Below are 13,346 nucleotides of genomic sequence, written 5' to 3'. Positions count from 1 at the left end.
ACCGACACGGCGGCCGGGCCGACACGGCGGCACGGGGCCGCGGCCGCGTGTGCCGGGCCTGAGCGGCGCCGGCACCGCCCGGCATTCAGCCGGTGCGGCCTCTGCCTCGCCCTCCGCGAGTTTTTCCTTGATGCGTCCCTGTCTTTGCCCTTGCCTCTCCTCTGCACGGCCCCGCGGTTCCCCGAGCATCCTCCGCATCCCCGCCTCTCCCCTGCCCCTGCCGCTGCATCACCGCTGTTCTCCCTCCCAGCTGAGACCGTTCCCAGCTTCACTCTGCCTTCCTGTTCCTGCGGCTCCCGCTCTTCTCGTGTCCGAGGGCATCCTCAGGGGCCCGGGTGGCTCTGGAGGGCCCAGTCTAATGTTGTGCCCCTGTTCAGGACACGCAGCAGGTGTGGTGCTCATGGCCGTCCCCATGCACAGCTGGCTCTGCTTGTGTGCCCTGCTTTGTGTGTGCTGCATGCACATGTCATGTGTCCGTGTCCAGCGGTACTTGCCCCTGCCCTGTGAGGGCCCTTTCACTTGGCCATCCCACTGTGAGTGCCTCTGTGCAGGTGGTACCACAGCCCATCCTGAAACCTTGCCTCGGGCTCTCTTCTCTCCACAGCTGGTGACCTGCCAGGATGGCCGTGTTGAGGGGCTACTGTGAGGGCAACAACTCCATCACCCAGGCCTGGGTCCAGCAAGGCTTCCAGCCCTGCTTTTTCTTCACGTTGGTGCCATCCGTGCTGCTGAGCGTCTGCCTGTTGCTGGGTGCCCTGCAGTATGCCTGCTATGCCCGCTTCAGCCGTGCCATGGAGCCCAAGTACATTCCCCGCTCTCGCCTGTACCGTGGCCAGGTCCTGCTGTCCCTGTTCCTGGCCCTGCAGCCCTTTGGTGGGCTGCTGTGGCAAGGAGTGGGGCTGAGACAGCTCTATGGTTATATGTTGCTGCATGCCTGCCTCTGGGCCCTCAGCTGGGGCTGTGCCATTGCCCTCCTGCAGCTGGAGCACACCCGGGTGCTGGCCCATGACCGAACACGGGGCCATGGCACTGTCCTCCTCCTCTTTTGGGCACTGGCCTTTGCTGCTGAGAACCTGACCCTGGTGTGCTGGAGGAGCCCTCTGTGGTGGTGGGCACTGGAGGACACCAACCAGAAGGTGGGCTGGGGATCTGTGGCCAGGGAAAAGGGGCGAGGCACTTTTGGGAATGGGAGGGACTGCAGCATCCTGGTGTGGGGCTGGAGTATGCATGTCATGACCTGCCCTGCCCAGAGTTTATACAGTTCTGGGTTGCATCCACATGTCTGCCAGATATTTCAGTCCCAAGCTCCGTTATCACACATCTCTCCACGTCCCCACCCAGCTCAAGTCCTGCTTCTACCCAGCCCAGACCCAGGTGCAGAAGTAGAGGTGTTTCCCTGCTTCCCACAGCCCTTTGCCCCCGTGTACCCCTTAGGGTAGGTGCACCTGGAGCCAGAGGCCATAGAGCCAGGTGATGGGGGGTGGAGGGAAGAAGTCTGGGTGCTGCCTGAGGTGCTGTGCTTAACCAGGGACTCACAGTGAGCTGCGTGGGTTGTCCCCTGGCACACTGCACCCCATGCCCATGCTTCTGCTCATTGTCTCTCTCAGATCATACCCATCCCAACACTCAGGGTTGTACTGAGGGCCAGCTGAGATGCTGAACTCCCACTCTCCATTCAGGTGCAGTTTGGCTTCTGGCTGCTGCGTTACATCTGCACGTTCATGCTCTTCATCCTGGGCATGAAGGCCCCGGGGCTACCCCGCAAGCCCTACATGCTGCTAATCAATGAGGAGGAGCGGGATGTGGAAAACAGCCAGGTGAGTCCTGGGACTGAAGCAATTTTAGGATATGGCCAGGAAGGAGCTGAGGATAAAGTGGAAATACAGCTGCCGTGGGATCAGCATCTTCATGAGATGTGGGAGTACAAGGTTTATGGCTGCCCAAGCTCCCTGTGTGCTGTCACTAGGATGCAGCCCTGTTTGGAGGATGGAGTGGGCACTCTGGAGTAGGACTGGTTTTCTTGGGGTGTTGCCCAGGACCATTGCCAGCTGGATTGGGGTGCCAGGGCAATGACTCCTTGGTCTGCTCTCCCCCAGCCACTCCTGACTGATGCCAGCAGGACCACCTCCACCTGGAAGGATTTCCGGAGGAAGCTGCGGCTGCTGGTGCCGTACATGTGGCCAAAGGGCAACTACCTGCTGCAGGGGCTGGTGCTGTTCTGCATGGCACTCATGGGGCTGGAGCGGGCCATCAATGTCTTCGTCCCCATCTACTACAAGAACATTGGTGAGGCACCTGCAGCTTGGTGTGTGAGGCTCACCACAGCCTCACCAAGTGCTGGGGAGTGTTGAAGTGACCTGGAGGGTTGCAGGGTTTGGAAGGAGCAGAGTCCAGGGGGTCAGGGTCCAGCACTGGCTACTGGGGCTGGCTCCCACAGGCACCCTGGGATGTTCCTTGTCCCTCTATCCTAACCCTTGGCACACTTCCCACAGTGAATGAGCTGACAGTGGGTGCTCCCTGGCACACCCTGGCCTGGACCGTCTGCAGCTATGTGGGGCTGAAGTTCCTGCAAGGTGGAGGTGCTGGTAAGGACCATTGGGAAGGATGGGGCACTGACGAGAGATGATATGGGGCACATCATACCATTCTGGGGTGGTCAGGGAAGCCCATGTGCCCCATCGCTGCTGCTCTCTTGCAATCAGGAATCTGGGCTGGTCCCAGGTTAAGGAGAGTGAGTGGGCTTCATCTCAAATCCCCCTTTCCCAGCTGGACTTTTGGAAGTCTTCTGCATGCCCCATTGGGGCTGATCTCGGTTGACCTGTCCCTGTTGCCCTGCAGGCTCCACTGGCTTTGTGAGCAACCTGCGCACGTTCCTGTGGGTGTGGGTGCAGCAGTTCACCAACAGGCAGGTGCAGGTGCAGCTCTTTGCCCACCTGCACGGGCTGTCCCTGCGTTGGCACCTGGGCCGTCGCACTGGTGAGGTCCTGCGTAGCGTGGACCGGGGCACCAGCAGCATCAACAGCCTGCTCAGGTCAGAGTGTGCCCGTGGTGGGTGGGGGGTTGGCTGGGCAGCCCCACAGGGCTGGGCTGATGCCTCATTTCCCCTCCCACCCCCCAGCTACATCGTCTTCAGCATTTTCCCCACCATTGCGGATATTGTCATCAGCATAGTTTACTTCACCTCGGTCTTCAGCGCTTGGTTTGGCCTCATCATCTTCGTGTGTATGAGCCTGTACCTGAGTGAGTGGGGGGGCTCAGGGTGCAGGGCTGCCAGGCTGTGGGAGGGCAGGAGCCTTGCAATGCAGCTTCCTGCTGTCCACAGCTCTGACCATCTTCATCACTGAGTGGAGAACAAAGTACCGTCGGGACATGAACACACGGGACAATGAGGCCAAGTCCCGGGCCGTGGACTCGCTCCTCAATTTCGAGACGGTACTGTAGGAGTTGGGTGGGGGGGTCACTGAGGACTGCTTGGGTGCTCATACCAGCTCTGCTCCTGCAGGTGAAGTACTACAATGCAGAGAGCTATGAGGTGAACCGCTTTAACGATGCCATTGTCAAGTACCAGGTACGGGGTGCTCAGTACCTTTAGGGGCACCAAGGGGGAAGAAGCCAAACCTCACAGGCACCTGTGGGGATGATGGAGATCACCATGGGTCTGGTTTTGAGGCAGCAGCATCCCACAGGACTTTGTCTCTTCCAGGTCTCAGAGTGGAAGGTCAGTGCCTCACTGGGCCTCCTCAACCAGACCCAGAACCTGGTCATTGGCCTAGGGCTGCTGGCAGGGTCCCTGCTCTGTGCCTACTTTGTCACTGAAAACAAGCTGCAGGTAAGGCTGGTGCCAGCCTGTGCAGACCCCTGCTGAGGTGGGGCCCTGGGGCTGGTGGCTACAGACCCCTGTACCCTGTCCCTTCCAGGTGGGGGATTTTGTCCTCTTTGGCACCTACATAATCCAGCTCTACACACCACTCAACTGGTTTGGGACTTACTATAGGTAATGCTGGGAGGTGTGGAAGTGCCTGGTGTCCCCCTCTCCATGGGTGACTGGGTCAGTATGTGCTCCTCCAAACCCTTTTCTCTGGTCTTTGCCCTCTTCAGGATGATCCAGAATTCCTTTGTGGACATGGAAAATATGTTTGAGCTCTTCCACGAGGAGCAGGAGGTGGGTGCCACCTTTCCTGGACCTTGCTCCCTTGCCGGGCCTGCCCTGGGGATTGGCTGGCTCTGAGCCTGAGCCTCTACTTCGACAGGTGAAGGATGTGGTGAACGCCAGCGACCTGCGCTTGGAGGCTGGGCAGATTGAGTTTGAGAACGTGCACTTCAGCTATGTGGATGGGTATGGGGTACTGGGCACAGTGGGGGACCTGCTCTAGGGATGTAGAGCTGTGGAGTGGCCCTGAGCCCCTCTCCATGTTCCTCTTCCAGGAAGGAAATCCTGCAGGATGTCTCTTTCTCTGTGATGCCTGGGCAGACCCTGGCTCTGGTGAGAGCGGGACTGTGAGTTCAGTGTGGGAGGGAAGGATGGGGATAGAGAGGCTGGAAAATACAAAGGTGGGAAGGACAGCCCCCATCCTCTCCAGCCCCTGGCCTCCAGCAGCTGGGAATTGGCCATCTCCAAGTCTCTTTTCCTTTGTATTAGGTGGGACCATCAGGCTCTGGAAAGAGCACCATCATCCGTCTGCTCTTCCGCTTCTACGATGTACGGGGTGGCTGCATCCGCATTGATGGGCAGGACATCTCCCAGGTGAGTGGGGAGGGCCTCCAAGGACTGGGGAGGACACACCAGCTCATCTGGGCCTCACTGCACTGCTCAGTGCAGGCACCAGCACCTCCCCAGGGCAGGGGTGAGCATGCAGCCCCCAGAGCCCCTTTGCAGGCTGATTTCTGTTGTGCCAGAAGTGACAGAATGGCGTGACTCTGGGATCCCTGACTGAAATGCTGGGTACTGACCATGGCTCCCTGGGAAGGACTAGGGCACTGTTAGGGCACCCCTGCAGAGTGGAGATGCAGCTGAGCCTGTGGAGCAGGGTGACCCTACAGCACACAGCTTGCAAGGAATGGGGCTCATGGCTGAGGATAGGATTGGGTTTTGGAGGGATCTTTGCATTTGGTGTGTGTCTGCCTGAGCCCTCTCCCCTGCCTCCCAGGTGAAGCAGGCTTCGCTGCGTGCTCACATTGGGGTGGTGCCCCAGGACACAGTGCTCTTCAACGACACCATCGCCAACAATATCCGCTATGGACGGATCCTGGCCACTGACCAGGAGGTACAGGAGGCAGCCCGGGCTGCTGACATCCACGACCGTATCCTTTCTTTTCCTGATGGTGAGACCCCTGCAGTTCCCGCCATCCCATGGTCCCCTAAGACCTTCTAGCTGCCCTCACAGGTATCCTTGGGTGACATCTCCCACGGGGACATCTGCATGACTATGTGTCTTGCTTTGCCTTTCCCTGCCTTCTTTCCAGGGCTAGATCAGCCCCTGGACTGGGATAAGGTGAGGCTCCACCATGTGGCTGTGTGGTCGCAGCAGGTCCTCCCAGGGCAGCAGGTCCCCATCTCCATTTCAGAGGGCACCAGTACATCATGTTTCTGCTCTTGTGACTGCAGGATACAACACCCAGGTGGGAGAGCGGGGGCTGAAGCTGAGCGGGGGTGAGAAGCAGCGCGTTGCCATCGCACGCACCATCCTGAAGGGTCCCCACATCATCCTGCTGGATGAGGTAACAGCAGTGGTCCCAGCCCAGCCCCACCCAGCTCTGCAGCAGCCCCATGCCTAGCAGCTGCCCACACGACCTCTATCCCTTCCTCATGTTGCATCTCACCTTGCAGGCCACATCTGCACTTGACACAGAGACTGAGAGGCACATCCAGGCTTCTCTGGCCAAGGTTTGCGCCCATCGCACCACCATCGTTGTTGCACACAGGTAGGGACAAGGGGAAAGGGCTGATCCAGGAGGTGCTGGCCAGACCCCGCAAGAGGGGCACACAGACCTGAGAGCCCCTGGGGCTGCATCTCCTGGCACCGTGCAAACCCTCAGGAACCCTCTGCCACCCAAGTCAGGGTAACACCTGCTTTTCCCTGCAGGCTCTCCACTGTGGTAGGTGCAGACCAGATCCTGGTGCTTAAGGATGGACACATTGTGGAGCGAGGGAGGTGAGCACAAGCGGAGTGCTGGGGGAGGGGACCCCCTCCCTGGCTCTGGGGCCAGCTCGGGACCCTGCATCCCTTCACTCTCCTCCCAGGCATGAGGAGCTGCTGCAGAAGGGAGGTGTGTACGCTGGCATGTGGCTGCAGCAGCAGACTGGGGACGAGGGAGAGAGCAAGGAGCACCACACTGAGAAGCCCCAGAGCAGCAAGAAAGCTTCATGAACAAGACCAGGAGTTCTGCTGTGACGCTGACTTGGGTCCAGGCCCCCACACTGCCTGGGAGTCTTTTGCTGGCTGCAGGCAAGGGCCCGGCCTGCCCTAGAGCTGCAGGGGCTTGGTTGGACACTCCACTATATTTGTACATGTTTGTTTTGCTGTTGTGTAATTTCTTAAACCAGGTCCTTCCCAGGTCCATGCCTGTGTGCTCTGCGTCAGCCGGCAGGGTTGACACGCCTCTTGGTGGGGGCAGGCAGGGTTAGTGCCTGTGCCCTTGGGTCAGCCGGCAGCTCTGCCACAAGCTTGAGCTCCTTGGGCTTACGTGGGCAAGGGGCTGAGCAGGCTGTGAGTGCCTTCCCCATTCCCACACAAAGGGCTGAGCTTGGCAGGGGGCTGCACCCCAGCAGTAATGGAAGAGCAGGGCAGCTGGTGTCCCCTCATCCCAATGTGCCCCCCACTTCAACCACCATCCACAGAGATGTGCCACTCTGGGCTGGACACCAAGTGACTGCTCCCTCAGGTACCTCTGTACCTTATGCTATGCTTTTATTCTCTCCCAAGCAGCACTTTGACAAGTCTCAGCATTCCCTGGACCCAGCCTGAACCCCCCCTCCCTCAGATGCTCAGAGCAGGACAGCCCAGTCCTGTGCAGAACCAGGCACAGCCCTGCAGGAATGGTTACAGCTGCTGGTGGGAAAGCAGCACAGCTCTGCATGGCTGCAGACTCACTGCAGGAGGCCAGCAGGACAAATCCCCTCTGCCCAACCAGGCTCTAGGCTCAGGGCTTTGTTTGTAAGGAGGGGTTCTGTGCTATTGCTATCCAGGAGGGGATCCCCAGCAACACAACTGGAAGAAATGAGGCATTCCTACCCCAGCAGCATTTAAACAGGGCCCTGTTTAAGTTTAGGGCAGCAGGAAGGGAGCTGCAACCATCCCATGTGAGTGACGCTGCCATTCAAGTCACTGCCAAGGTTACTTATTATATTAAACCAGAAAGGAAATGCAGCTCCATTCAGTCTCAGAGAGGTCTTGTGCCCCAGCCGAGCAAGGCAAGGCCCAACGTGCTCTTGTACATGCAAACAGCAGGGAGGCACCTGAGGGTGTGGGGAGCAGGGAAGGGGCTGCTTTCACACTGCTGGGAGGCTGTGCCACACAGGCAAGCTGTGCACACACATTCAGCTGTGCCATGCCCAGGCAAGATACGATCCCAGCACATTTGCTCTTTGCTGAGGGGCTGGCACAGCCCTCCTCAGAGCATGGAATCCAGCCCCCCACTACAGAAGCCAGCTACATTCCAGCTGTATGTCTGAACGTGCAGAGACATCCCCACACAGCTGTGCCCTCTCCCCACAGTCCCAGCAGTATTGGGACACGGCCGTGGCAACTGCAGGTAAGTGCAGACCCTGGGCTGCTGCTTGCTTTGGTCAGTGTGTACCCAGCTCCATCCTGTGCACTCTTCACCTCCCCAGGAGCATCAGCAATTCGCTGCACTAATTTTATATACGTACTAGGGCTGAAGTGTCAGTGTATATTTGGTTGCTTTCAGCTCCCAGGGAGATGAGCTGTCCTTGGCAAGGGGCTCTTGGTACCAGTGTCCAGGACAGAACCCCATGGCATCCATGTGGGAGGCCAGAGCCGCTCCTCGGGTCACAAGCAGGATGCTGTGTCTGCTGGCACACCCCGCCTCACCTGCCTACGACATGCTGCAGTTGGATGGCTTTGAACCGTGTGCCTGGAACAGAAAGGAGCACACAGTGAGCAAGGGCAAGCAGGCTTCTTCCTCCCTCCTACAACAGGGCACATCTAGTGCTCAGATTCCCAGAGATGAGTGCTCAGCAGTGATGCTGCCACTGCCCCAGGCTGGGCTGCCCTCCTTGTGAAGAAACGCAGGCTAGATAGAGCCCAGAGTAAGCAGAACCCAGGGAGGCCCCCTCCCTCAAACAGCTAGGCCAGGATCAAGCCCACAGCAGCTCAGAGCCCACAGCCAGCCTCACTCACCTGCCGCTGCGACTGCTGGTACTCGGCTTCGCTCGCTGACAGTGCCTGGGCCAGTGCCAGATCCTCCTCCTCCTGTGTGCTGCTGGGACAGTAGTGCAGTGTGTGCCTCAGCCTCCCTCAGGCTCATGGGCTGAGTGCTCAGAGCCCTTCTGGGTTTCAGCATCTCACTGCAACCCCTCAGCATATCTTAAGGCAAGGAGCAACTGAGGATAACTTTGAACAGGCATGGGGCTGGGGAGGGAGCAGAGGATCCAGCTGGGGCTAGAAGCCAGAAATCTGGGCCAAGGAGAGCCATGTTAAGTCCAATCTGTAAGATGGTGCTTTTAGCAGCACTGGGCACTGTGCCTGGGGACATAAGCTCCTGGGTACCCTCCATGAACACCCCTACTCCACCTATCATGCTCCAGCCAAACCCATTAGCTGACAAGTGGTCAGACAATGGTTTGCCCTACTCTGTGTGTCAGTCACTGTCCCCTATCAGCACCCCTAGGGCTGAGGGCTTGCTTGCTGAACAGTTCCCTGTTTGCTCTGGACTCTTCCTTTTTTCCCCCTGTCAGCCACAGAGGCATCATATGGAAACACGTGCTGAGAGGAATGTTATCCCAGAGCCACATGATGCTTGCCCAGGCCCCTCTCACACACAGGGGAGTGCACACCACACCACACCACACCACGTGTTTTGGGGCTGTACCTGGGTTGCTGTGCTGAGCTGCGTGCCGACTCTGCCAGGGACATCTCCAGAGCTCGCTGCAGTGCCTCTTCCTCGCTCTGAAACAAAACATCTTGTCACCAGCTTGGCCAGGGTAGGGGGCAGGAAGCGCATGTGGTAGGTACAGTTTTCCTGGCCAAGGGTGGGCAAATCTTCTCTCTCCAGGAGACCAGACACAGCCAAGGTGAAAAACTGGGGCTCTGGACAGAGAGCAATGCTCTGCCCCTGCCCAAGGGGACACATCCCTGCTTGCTAATGCAGGAGTATGCCAAGAATACCAGTGGAAAACAGCTTCCAGTCTCTTTCAGCCTTTGGTTGTGCTGCAGAAAGACAACACCCAAGGAAAATGGCTGGTGCACTTTGTCCCTTTGGGGAAAGCTAAGCAACAAGTGCAGCAGAGAGCTGTCATTTGCAGGCACCAGAGCAAGCTCTGATTTCCCACAGAGCATTTAGGATCACTGTCTGCCAGGGAAGACACAGCTGGGAGCACAGTCACCTAGTCACAGAGTGTGAGCTAGAAAGCATTTGTTGCAGTCACTTCTTAGAGGGCACAGAAACCACCCCAAATGGCCAGGCCAAGCCACTCACCAGCCCATTCTGCAGCATGACAGCTGGAGGGGAGGTGCTGCGAGTCTGCGACGCAGCTGCTCTGCCTCCCCTGCAAGCAGAAGAAAAGCCGCGTTATTGTCAAGGCAGGGAGCTCTAGTATGACTATCGGTCCTGCTGTGGCACAAGAAGAAGGGAGCTGTCGCTCTGGCATTCCACAGAGAGCCAAGATGAGCCTGGTCATGCCCACCTCAGAATTACAAGTGAGGCCATCACCTTACCTGGCACAGGCCAGGGAAGAGGAGCTGTCTGCTGGCCGGGCAGCTCCACTGCTTGATGCGGTGACTATTTTGGAGGAAGATGCCTGAGCTCTGGTAACTGCAGCATGCCTAGGACAGACAGGACACCTGTGAGAAACTGTTTACTATCATGAGCAATTCCCAGGCATCTTGGGATATCAAGCTGGATAAGCAAGATGCCTCCCTGGCTCCTTCTCCTCCCATGTTGCGGCTGTTATTCCCAGGAGTTTCTAGTGCTGTTTCTCTCCCTAAAACCCTCTACCAGGACAGGCAGAAACGACTGGCTACAGAATAAGGGGTTGGGGAAAGAAGCAAGAGCAAAGCAGCCAGCAGGCAGTACTGACAGTTTTTGCTGCAGGAAAGACTGTGTATACCAGTGTGCTTGGTGCTGCAGGACACCCTGGCACACAGGGCAGGGAGTGTCAGAATGCAGCAGACCCAGACAATGGGATTCTTCCCTGTCACCAATCTGGCAAACACAGCCCCACCCCTCCCAGGCTGTCTGTTCTCAGGCCCTCACCCTGCTTTGGAAAGGGGATGCCCTGCCCCACTGCAGTCATGGTCCAGGGGGTGCCGATGCTTGAGGCAGTAGTTCTTGTGGCACTGGTCACAGATCACCTTCATCATCTCCTTCTGCTTGCAGCCAGGCTTCAAACACTTGTTGGTGAAGATCTGAAAGATGACACGGCAGTGCTGAAAAGGAGCACATGCTGTGGGCTGTCCCCTCTCTCCATGGCAGGCCCTGGGCACTGACCAGCCTTCCCCACCAGTGTTCTTCTGCAAGGCTCTGAAATTTGTCTCCAAATACTTTCTTTAGATGTCTCTGAATAATTTCTTTAGATAGCTTATTAGTAATTCACTGGTGCCTCAGTCTCCATAAACAAGAGTCTCCATAGCCACAGAATGCACAGCAGGAAAAGAGTGCCTTGCCCAGGGACTCCTGCCTTCCATACCAGCCCAGTGGGGATAGGCCAGGGCATTCCAGCTGCTGCTGGGCTGGACTCCTCTAGGGTCAGCTCCCTGCAGCAATTTCATCTCCTGGCAAGATGGGGTAGCTAATTGCCAATTGCATTTTCCTAATAGCAGCATGCAGTTTACCATCCTTATGTCCCACGTGGCTGCCCAGCCCCACTCCATCACCGCCCTGCTCCCCTGACACCCTCCACAAAGCCCTGCGGATGCCTGCAGCTCATCAACCCTCCCTGGATCAGCCTGTGCCAGAGATAGCACCAGGCAGGGCTGAATCTGTGTTGTTTTCATCCCATTGCCAGGCTCTGGCAGAGCCCCGCAGTACACACCTTGCGCTTGCGCTGTGCGGGGTCAGACTTGCAGTCACGGTCAATGTGCTCACCCACCACAACATCAGGCATCTCCCCCCGCCTCACAGGGACTGGCGTGTTGCAGAGGGGACACACCGGGACCTGCACATCCTGCAGAGACAACAACAGGGAGCTGGGCAACCTTGAGCACTGCACAGTCATCGCTCTCCCTTTCAGGATCTGCCTACCATGGCTTCCACAGCTTCAGCTGCAGTTTGAGATCCTGCTCATGACCCTCCAACCAGCTTGCACAGCAGGTGCAGAGGCACAGACATACACTCCGGGAGAGAAGACGGTGTGGCTGGGAGATGCCCAAACCACTCCACCCAGTGGGAGAGGGAGGGCTGGATGTTTGTGGCACTAAGATGCAGATCCTGGCTTTGAGGTACATCTTCAGACTCTGCACATCCCAAAGGGGACTGCTCAAGCGACCAAAGTCACTACAGATTATTATGATTGGTGGCTAGAAAAGCTCAGCAGCTCCATGCAGGAGGGTGGATGAGATCTGCTCCCTGCACTTACCTTCTTGTAGGCAGAGGTGCAATCGTGCTGGGCATAAGCGATGTGGTCGGTGCAGAAGATCTGCTCGCAGGCATCGCATTTGAGAGGAAGGAAGTCTAGGAGCAGGACATGGCATGGAGATCAGCACTGCCCACCCGCAGCCCAGGGGCCTCCCCGACTTCCCAAAGGCAAAACAGTGACCCGGGACAAAGCCAGGGCCGCACCTCTCATCCCCCAGCATGAAAACAAAAGGGCTGCAGGTCCATAGCCACGTCTTCAGAAATACCCAGGGCTCCTCCTCAAAACGTGCGGTCCCCGAGATCAGGAGTAGCATCCTGAATGACACCAAGCTTCCCGCGGGCGGCCTCAAACCGGTGGGAAGTGATGCTGACAGTCGCTACGGGCTTCGCCCACCGGGATAACCGGGCTACGGACGGGTCCCAGCGGCCCCGCCGCGTGCGGCCTCCCCAGCCTGCAGCATCCAGGCCCGGCAGGGGGGTGCCTGTCCGGGCCCTGCCCCGCTATCCCCGGGCAAGAGCCGCTGCCCACCCGGTAGAGCCGCGTACCCGGACAGAGCCACCCGGTCTACCGGCAGCGACAGCCAGCCCCGCCCTAGCGGGGTGCCCGCGGGCAGCAGGAATGATCAGGGACCCCTCTGCCATGGGCAGCACGGGCGACACGTCCCGCCCTTCAACGCCGCTACCGAGCGGCGCCCGGCACCGCCCCGCCGCCTCCCCGCAGGCCGGGCTGCCCGCTCCGTGCCGCCCAGGCCCAAAACCGCGGCGGTCTCGCCGGCGTGCGAGCCGTGCCCACCCCCGGGGTCCCCCGGCGCTCACCCAGGCGCTGGCAGGCGGGCCAGGAGCAGTGCGCGCCCAGGTCCGGGAACTCCATGGCGGCACTGCCGCCACCGGCACCGGCGGCTCCGCCGCGCCCGCTTCCGGCGGGGCGTCACAGGGCGGGAGCAGGCACAGCCCCGCCCCGCGGCCCGCCCCGCGGCCCGCCCCAGGCGGCTCCGCCGCGCCCGCTTCCGGCGGGGCGTCACAGGGCGGGAGCAGGCACAGCCCCGCCCCGCGGCCCGCCCCGCGGCCCGCCCCGCCCCCCTGCGCGTGCCCTTCCGCCGGGAGCGCCGCTGGCACCCGTGGGAAGATGAGCTCCAGAGACCTGCCCGGCGCCGGGGGAAGGCTCAGGGCAAGGCGGAGTCCACGAGGGCCATCGCCAGAACCATCCTGCCCTGCCAGGCCGGCAAGAAGTGTCTGCTGCCATGGGACAGCTTGAACTTTCATCCCTCCATCCTTCCTCCCCTGCCCCAAGGGAAACAAACCACGGATCCTGCCGTGTAACAAAGCTCCTGGCTCTATTCCGGTCACCTCGGAGTCTCCAGGTGCCATGCTACAATGCCCAGCAGAGCACAGATGGGGTGCTAGAAGGGTCAGTGGTGCGGAAGGCAAGAGATGCCACGGCAGCAAAAAACTGGAGTACTGAACAGGGCCAGGAGTGAATTTCATTGACTGCAAAAAGATCAACTCCACAGCCACCCAGTAACAGAACTGAAATGAGACAGGGAAAAAAAGCAGGTATTGCCCAACACCCTGTTCCAGCAGTGACACAAAAG

At 59.0% G+C, this 13,346-nt stretch overlaps 2 protein-coding genes across 7 annotated transcripts in view; one reads left to right on the top strand and one right to left on the bottom strand.

Annotated features, from left to right (window-relative positions):
• Positions 1-6,558, top strand: part of ABCB6 (ATP binding cassette subfamily B member 6 (Langereis blood group)) — a 6,916-nt gene extending 358 nt beyond the window's left edge. Inside the window, exons 2-20 of one of the 2 annotated variants that reach the window (XM_041403404.1) lie at positions 605-1,136; positions 1,680-1,817; positions 2,097-2,286; positions 2,493-2,585; positions 2,839-3,031; positions 3,119-3,240; positions 3,323-3,432; positions 3,503-3,568; positions 3,704-3,829; positions 3,918-3,994; positions 4,099-4,162; positions 4,251-4,336; positions 4,426-4,483; positions 4,640-4,744; positions 5,148-5,322; positions 5,606-5,718; positions 5,828-5,922; positions 6,084-6,152; positions 6,242-6,558. In XM_041403404.1, coding sequence (XP_041259338.1) covers positions 621-1,136; positions 1,680-1,817; positions 2,097-2,286; positions 2,493-2,585; positions 2,839-3,031; positions 3,119-3,240; positions 3,323-3,432; positions 3,503-3,568; positions 3,704-3,829; positions 3,918-3,994; positions 4,099-4,162; positions 4,251-4,336; positions 4,426-4,483; positions 4,640-4,744; positions 5,148-5,322; positions 5,606-5,718; positions 5,828-5,922; positions 6,084-6,152; positions 6,242-6,368 — 2,523 coding nt within the window. In that variant the 5' untranslated portion in view covers positions 605-620 and the 3' untranslated portion in view covers positions 6,369-6,558. Of the gene's footprint in view, positions 1-604; positions 1,137-1,679; positions 1,818-2,096; positions 2,287-2,492; positions 2,586-2,838; positions 3,032-3,118; positions 3,241-3,322; positions 3,433-3,502; positions 3,569-3,703; positions 3,830-3,917; positions 3,995-4,098; positions 4,163-4,250; positions 4,337-4,425; positions 4,484-4,639; positions 4,745-5,147; positions 5,493-5,605; positions 5,719-5,827; positions 5,923-6,083; positions 6,153-6,241 lie in introns of those variants that run through there. The other variant, XR_005952559.1, reaches the window with a different exon arrangement.
• Positions 6,559-6,891: 333 nt separating this feature from the next.
• ZFAND2B (zinc finger AN1-type containing 2B) lies at positions 6,892-12,725 on the bottom strand. Of its 5 annotated transcripts, none has more exons than XM_041403412.1 (9): positions 12,571-12,720; positions 11,756-11,850; positions 11,213-11,344; positions 10,435-10,586; positions 9,897-10,004; positions 9,658-9,727; positions 9,052-9,128; positions 8,361-8,442; positions 7,864-8,094 (listed from the first exon to the last, which is right to left on the bottom strand). In XM_041403412.1, exons 1-9 carry the CDS (start codon positions 12,623-12,625, stop codon positions 8,056-8,058), a joined length of 810 nt encoding a protein of 269 aa, XP_041259346.1. In that variant the 5' UTR covers positions 12,626-12,720; the 3' UTR covers positions 7,864-8,055. The 5 variants fall into 5 exon arrangements, with proteins under 5 accessions (XP_041259348.1, XP_041259349.1, XP_041259346.1 ...); XM_041403413.1 differs by having other exon boundaries at positions 8,361-8,439; positions 12,571-12,718; XM_041403416.1 differs by lacking the exon at positions 12,571-12,720 and adding an exon at positions 11,959-12,549.
• Positions 12,726-13,346: the final 621 nt, after the last annotated feature.

The sequence above is a fragment of the Onychostruthus taczanowskii genome, unplaced genomic scaffold (assembly GCF_017590055.1).
Source record: "Onychostruthus taczanowskii isolate IOZ18803 unplaced genomic scaffold, ASM1759005v1 scaffold20, whole genome shotgun sequence".
NCBI lineage: Eukaryota > Metazoa > Chordata > Aves > Passeriformes > Passeridae > Onychostruthus > Onychostruthus taczanowskii.
This window is presented reverse-complemented; position numbering and strand designations above follow the sequence as displayed.